The 7,005-nt window shown below is 34.6% G+C and overlaps 1 protein-coding gene across 1 annotated transcript; it reads left to right on the top strand.

The window, feature by feature from the left end:
- Nucleotides 1–918: 918 nt before the first annotated feature.
- LOC128174079 (kinase D-interacting substrate of 220 kDa-like) lies at nt 919–7,005 on the top strand. The gene is made up of 4 exons (XM_052839714.1): nt 919–1,171; nt 1,973–2,227; nt 3,050–3,295; nt 6,794–7,005. Exons 1-4 carry the CDS (start codon nt 919–921, stop codon nt 7,003–7,005), a joined length of 966 nt encoding a protein of 321 aa, XP_052695674.1.

Below are 7,005 nucleotides of genomic sequence, written 5' to 3'. Positions count from 1 at the left end.
TTGAATGATACAATGTATGAAATAATTGCTTATCATTTTGGTAAGGAGCTCCCAGAAGTTATTCTGCAATGCATGAGTAGTGACTACGTTGCAAATTATATCAAAATAGGTTCAGATAAGACCAACCAAAGCACAGATAAATGTGAAAATGGGGAAACTACGACAAACATCGAACGTGGTTCAAACAACGCTAATTATCAAAAACATGAAATTAATTTGTGCATTCAATTTCAGGAATCAAGTTATGACATTTTTGCTTGGCGTTTGCATAAAGATTTAGAAAATGGAGAATTCTATAATGTTTTTGCAAATGAGGCTTTGAAGCATTCTTCATTTGTCAAATCTTTCGCTAAGCTCATTGAGAAAAAAACGTACACAGAATTGTATTCCCAGTTTCTCTTAAATATTACATATACATCAAAATCAAAAGAAATGTACAGAATAATATGTTTAGGTAATGCGTTCGTTTCCCCTAGTTATCGATACAGATTTACTAAGAACGTGTTTTGTAGTCCAAAAGGAATTTATTTAGTCATCGTTTATGGACTACACCAGATTCTTCAGACCTTGATAGATCAAATTATTAGAATAAACAGAAACCCTCATGATATGTTTCAATTTAATTATGATACAACTGCACCTCGATCTGCACATACGAGTGCGAGTGCCGATGTCATGGAAACAAGCATGATCATAAGAAAAAGGCTTGTAGAACACTGTCGCCTTCTCTGTATTGGCTGCTTTTCTGGTGATCTAAACACCGTTAAAATATTACTTAAACACATCGATAAACAAGCTATAAACTTTAATGAAAATGAGATTTTACAACTCTCGTGGACAAACGTCAGTTTGCGAAATGTACCACTGGTTATTGCCAGTAATTTAGGGCATCTAAGCATTGTCAGGGAACTGTTAAAAATGGGAGCTGATGTAAACAAAGATGACGGCTGTAATACACCACTGATAGCTTCATGTAAAAGTGGATGCTTGAGTATTGTTAGCGAACTAATACAAAACGGTGCTGATGTCAATCTGGATCATGCATCGTTTACCCCATTAGCAGCTGCCTGCGAAAACAAGCACTTGGATGTGGTTCTAGAGCTGGTGAAAGCTGGAGCAGATGTCAATAAACACATTAAATATGCACCAATAATAGCTGCAAGTAAAAGCGGTAAATTAGATATAGTGTGTTTATTGTTGAAATGTGGGGCAAATGTAAATCAAATTGATGATAATGAGTCACCACTAATAGTTGCATGTAAAAGTGGACCTTTGAGTGTAGTTCATGAGTTGATTAAAGCTGGAGCTGATGTCAATGAAAACAAAATGCATAAAACACCACTAAGAGCTGCATGTGAACGTAGCAAAAAATCTATCATCAAAGCATTGATAAAAGCGGGGGCACAACTCAATTCAATTGATGAAAATATTTCACCACTTTCAATTTTGTGTCAAGGGGAAAAAGTAAGTTTAGTTAAACTTTTCATTAAAACCGGGGCTGATGTGAATTTGATTTGTGGATACCATAGCCCTCTACACCTTGCATGCAAATGTGGACAATTGAGTGTAGTTAAAGTGTTGATGAAAGCTGGGGCTAATATTAACCTTAGCGTTGGAAAAATAACACCACTATCAACTGCTTCTTCATTTGGACAAATAGATATCGTAAAATATTTGATAAGAAAAGGAGCTGATTTAAATTCAAACAGCGAAATTCATGCACCTCTAAGAGCTGCTTGTGTATCAAATCATGTATCAATAGTAAAGGAGCTGATTAAAGCGGGAGCTAATGTTAAATTAAGCTTTGAATCAGATACAGCGCTAACAGTTGCATTAGATTATTCTCATCCGGGTATAGTTCAAGAGTTGATTAAAGCTGGACCTGATTCCGATTTCTTTTGTAAACTCACATCACTTCTTATCACTGCATGTAAAAAAGGAAAACTAAGATACGTTAAAGTGTTAATAAAAGCCGGATCAGATGTCAACCAAAGTGATAGTGAGAACAATACGCCTTTGGCAACAGCATGGAATCACGGTTACTGGAGTATAGTTAATGAATTGTTGAAAGCAGGAGCTAATGTCATTCTGAGCGATAAAATTAAATATGTACTACCAACGGCATGTGTAGAGGGACATCTCGATATTGTTAAAGCTTACATAAGAGCTGGGACGAATGTCAATCAAAGCTATGGAAAGCAAACTCCGCTGACAGCTGCCATCAAAGGTGGCCACGTTCGTGTTATTAAGGAATTGATAAGCGCAGGATCAATTGTAAATCAAAGCGATGGATTTTCAACACCATTGACTGCTGCTTGTTCTGAGACAAATATTAATGTTATTGAAGAGTTGATCAAAGCTGGTGCTGATGTCAATCAGAGCGACAGACAAAATACACCGCTTACTGTCGCGTGTATCCAAGGACATTTGGGTGTAGTCAAGGTTTTAATAAAAAATGGGGCCGATATTAATCGTAAAGATACAGTATATTCACCTCTATTAGCTGCATATGAAAACAACCATTCAGATGTAATGAAAGCGTTGATTAATGCAGAAGCAGTTATAAGTTTTAGCAAAACAAATCTCAACCATTTACTTAAACATTTTTGTCAAGATGCTTTACAAAAACTTCCTACAAAGTATGACCTGTTCTCCGTCATACAAAAATTAATACAAGTAGGTGCTGATTTAAGAATTATTCATAATAAACAAAACGTCTTGATAAATGCATGTTATTCGGGGTGTTTAAGTATAGTTAAAGAATTAATCAAGGCAGGTGCCCATGTCAATGAAAGCGACGGAATAAATACACCACTCACAGCGTCATGTTTTCAAGGACATTTGAGTATAGTTGAGGAGTTGATAAAAGAAGGGGCTGATATCAATCTAAGTGATGCTAAACAAACACCACTAGACGCTGCATTTTGTGGAGGAAGATTAGAAATAGCTGAAAAACTTATAAGAGAACCAACGATTGTAATGAACAGCGTGAAAAAAAATCGTGTTTTATTAACTGCATGCTCTTTGGGATCTTTTGTTGTGGTGAAAGAGTTAATAAACACAGGGGCTAATATTAATTTTAGAAATGCAAATCAAACACCACTTACAGCTGCCTGTGCCTTTGGGCATACACAAGTTGTTGAAGAGTTGATTAAAGCTAATGGTGATGTCAATCTCAACAACAAATATGGAAAAACGCCGCTAACAATAGCCCTGGATAGGGGGCATATTGACATAGTCAAGGTCTTGATAAAAGCGGGAGCTGATGATAATCTAAGGGACGAAATTATTACATGTTTGCAAAAACTTCTTGAAAAAAGGGATTTAGAGAACACAAGCCTCCGAACTGCAAAACTGACGATAGAAGAAGAAGAAGAAGAAGAAGAAGAAGAAGAAGATTTGCAAACACTTCTTGAAATAATGGATTTAGAGAACACACCCCTCCGAACTGCAAAACTGGCGATAGAAGAAGAAGAAGAAGAAGAAGAAGAAGAAGAAGAAGAAGAAGAAGAAGAAATAATTATATCACGGCATAGATATAGACAATTTAAACACTTTCTTACGCGGTAGCTCCCTTTGATTTACAGTGTAAGAAGGGACAGCACAATAGCCATTTAACCTATAGTTGGTCTTTTAAGCTTTCTCGACATATCTACATTTTATTCGATGGGTTGATAGAGAATCTTTTTTGAAATATGATTCCACAAAACAGAGATCAATATCCGATTTCAGTTATTTTATATGAATTGTTTTGTATTTGTTTCAGTGAAATAGAAAACAACTGTTTTGCGGACAAACAAAGATTATAAAATTATACATATTAAAACTTGATGTCAATTAATGTGTAATAAAAATAGTTATGAATCAATTCATGCAAAAGATCATTTGGTCAAGTTAATCAGTTCTAGAGTTATTTTGCAATACAATAAAAAAGTGTTCATCAATAACTCTTAATGTTATGTTCATATTGTGTCACAAATTGTATAAAGTCTCTTGTAAACTGATGTTTGTAAGATCTGTATTCGTCGTATCGAATGAAATGATACAATTCATTGATGTTTTGCCTTTTTTGCAACGTAAGAATAAATTATGGATTGATATTTAAATGATATTATTCATATGTTATTATTCGTTATGTGTGTGTGTGTATGTATATATATATATATATATAGAGAGAGAGAGAGAGAGAGAGAGAGAGAGAGAGAGAGAGAGAGAGAGAGAGAGAGAGAGAGAGAGAGAGAGAGAGAGAGAGAGAATAGTATCATATGGACTAGCATTTATAGATTAGCAACTATGATTATTATAGGAATCGTCTTTAAAGCAAAAATTATATAATAAGTATATAGCTTTATTATAAATTTGATTGACAACATTGATTGTGTTGCGTTTGATCAGAACCGTTTAAACGGGACCTAGTATGCAATACAGATGCATAGACTGTATACGTGTATTAGGTAATGATTGTAATTCATTACTGTTTGATTTCAAATAATAGTTATTATAATAATTTCTTTATTATAAAAAATAAAATATTTCTGGTTGAATCATTTCAAATTGTTAGGCATTTGCATTGTTGCTTGTCAGTTTACATCTACATACCTTGTATGCTCTATTTAAATGAGTAATAATGATAAAAAAAATTGGAAAAATGATATTTGTTTGGCCAAAGTTGTGTTGTTCTTTTGACACAATATTGTGTCACTGATTTTTTGGGAAAAAATATTATTAATTTTTAAGGTACAGTCTCAAATGTTAATGAAAAGTAAACTATACAATGTAAATGAAACAACTATGATTTACTGGTTTTATGTTTAATTATACTCGTTGAAATTGTGTCCATATTAGTATTTAATATGCGAATATGTATGTACTTTACCATTTGAACCAATTTAATCAAGCAAATATAAAATCATTCAATAAAGTTATGATAGTCATAGTATGCTTTACCTACTTAATAAATAGTTTTAATACGTCATGGGGAAGGGCGGTTGTTAAAAAATGTTGCAATTAGCGTTTGATTTACATAACATAATTTGATTAAGAAACGATTTTGTTACGATTTTTCGTAAATGTTGCAAAATAACCTCTGAGGTCGAAAAATGTTATTTCGAAATAAAAAAGCCGAGGCGAAGTCGGGGCTTTTATATTTCTAAACAAAATTTCGAGAGAGCAGAGGTTATTTTGCAACATTAACGATAATAAGAACTTGATTTCTATTCTACTAACAGCTCTCTAACTAACAACTATCAGCTGATTGCTTTATCTATAGAGAGAGGAAGTAGGGCATATTTTCAAGCGAGATGAATCCGATTGGTTGAAACAGCTGCTCCGAGTAACTCCAAAAGGCTTTGTTAGTATTGACTTCTTTGTACCTCGGCAAGTTTGTTTACAATTATATCGCAAATATCGATAGGACGATATATTTTCGGTGAATGAAATACACACATACATCACTTATAATTTTTTTTAAAATTAAATAAAATTTAAGAATTCGATCGATAACGTATCAATATATTTTTGGACAAACAAGCAGTGACATTGTGTTGGGGGAGGGTCTTGGAACAGCGGCGATTAGCTCTTTGAAATAAACCTAAATGAGAATACGCATCGCTTTAAAGGACACCAATCCGTGTTCATAATGTACTTTCTATAAAGAGCAAGTTTTTAAGTTAGAAACTCGTGATCGACTTGAGTTTGGTATGTGTTGAAGATCTGATGAATTATTGATAGTGTTCGTGAAACATTGGAGAATAATGTCCGCGGCATCTCTTTGATCTCGGCAATAACGGCACATCTTCTTTTCCAAAGTAATAATAGTGTGCGTAAGTCTCGTCACGTGACTAGCGAGAATTCGCGTGAAAGACATTTTCCGGGTACATAGTTGAGAATGGCGCTTTCAGTTTTGTATTGGGTGATATACGTTGAGAGGCATACAAAGTAAACGAGGAAGAGCGAGGCTGCAGTGGAGAGCGGGAGAGTTCTACGATTTGTTGTTGACGAACTGCGCGTTATTAATGCATGTGTGCAGGTCTCTATGAGGGATACATCGTACAAAGTACAGGTAATGCCATGTTAACATTCTACACTTTTCAGGCCAAGGCATTTTATAAAGGCGTGTGGGTTTGCGTAGGTGTGCTCTCGAAATAGCGACGGGAAAGGGGGTGGGGGTTGTGAGGTAATACAGGTTTCTTATGAATGATTATGCGCAGATCCAGATGGGGTAAGGGGATGTCTAAACCCCACCTTCAAATTCAAATGTACATAATTAATATACCTCAGACCCCTCTGTCAAGCTAAATTGTCGGACTCCCCCCTCCAACCCTGGAAAAAAAAATGTATTTGCGCATGTTGAATATGTTTATTCACAAGGGCCCTTGAGGTGCATTATTATGCTTTAAAAACTATAATATATTCATATTAACAAATAATGAATAAAAAATGTTGCAAAGAATATCCAGAGACACGTTACAAGCAATAATTTTCATTTGGAATTGTAGATATTTTTGGATATTAAAGATACAGGAGTGGTAAAAAATACAACTTGCCAGTGCCCAATGGAACAATACAAGTGCCATCATATTGCTACAGCACATTTGTTTGGGTATGTTTACTTACTTTTAAAAAAATCAACCCGTTATTTTTCTTTCTTTTAAGTAAACATGTTTCTTTAATATTATGACAATGGATTTAATGTAGGTACAGTGAACGTTGAAAATATGTTTGTATAATTACTTTGTTAAGGCTGTTAAGCTTTTTTTTCATTTGTGTACTTATTACTACTTGTGTACTTAAGGTATTTGGCTTCACGAATCAGGTGTTTTGGGTGCATCATCTGATGGCTTTGTCCAGAGAGATTTTTACAAAACTGACATTGTCCACCTTCAGCAGAACAACCAACCAGCAGCTCTACCGGCTATCCTAGAGGTCAAGTGCCCATTTAAAGCTAAGGGCAAGACCATAATGGAGGCGTGCCCCTCCGTCAAAGATTTTTTCTTGGGTATTTAG

Source organism: Crassostrea angulata, chromosome 2 (assembly GCF_025612915.1).
Source record: "Crassostrea angulata isolate pt1a10 chromosome 2, ASM2561291v2, whole genome shotgun sequence".
In the NCBI taxonomy this organism is placed as follows: domain Eukaryota; kingdom Metazoa; phylum Mollusca; class Bivalvia; order Ostreida; family Ostreidae; genus Magallana; species Magallana angulata.
This window is presented reverse-complemented; position numbering and strand designations above follow the sequence as displayed.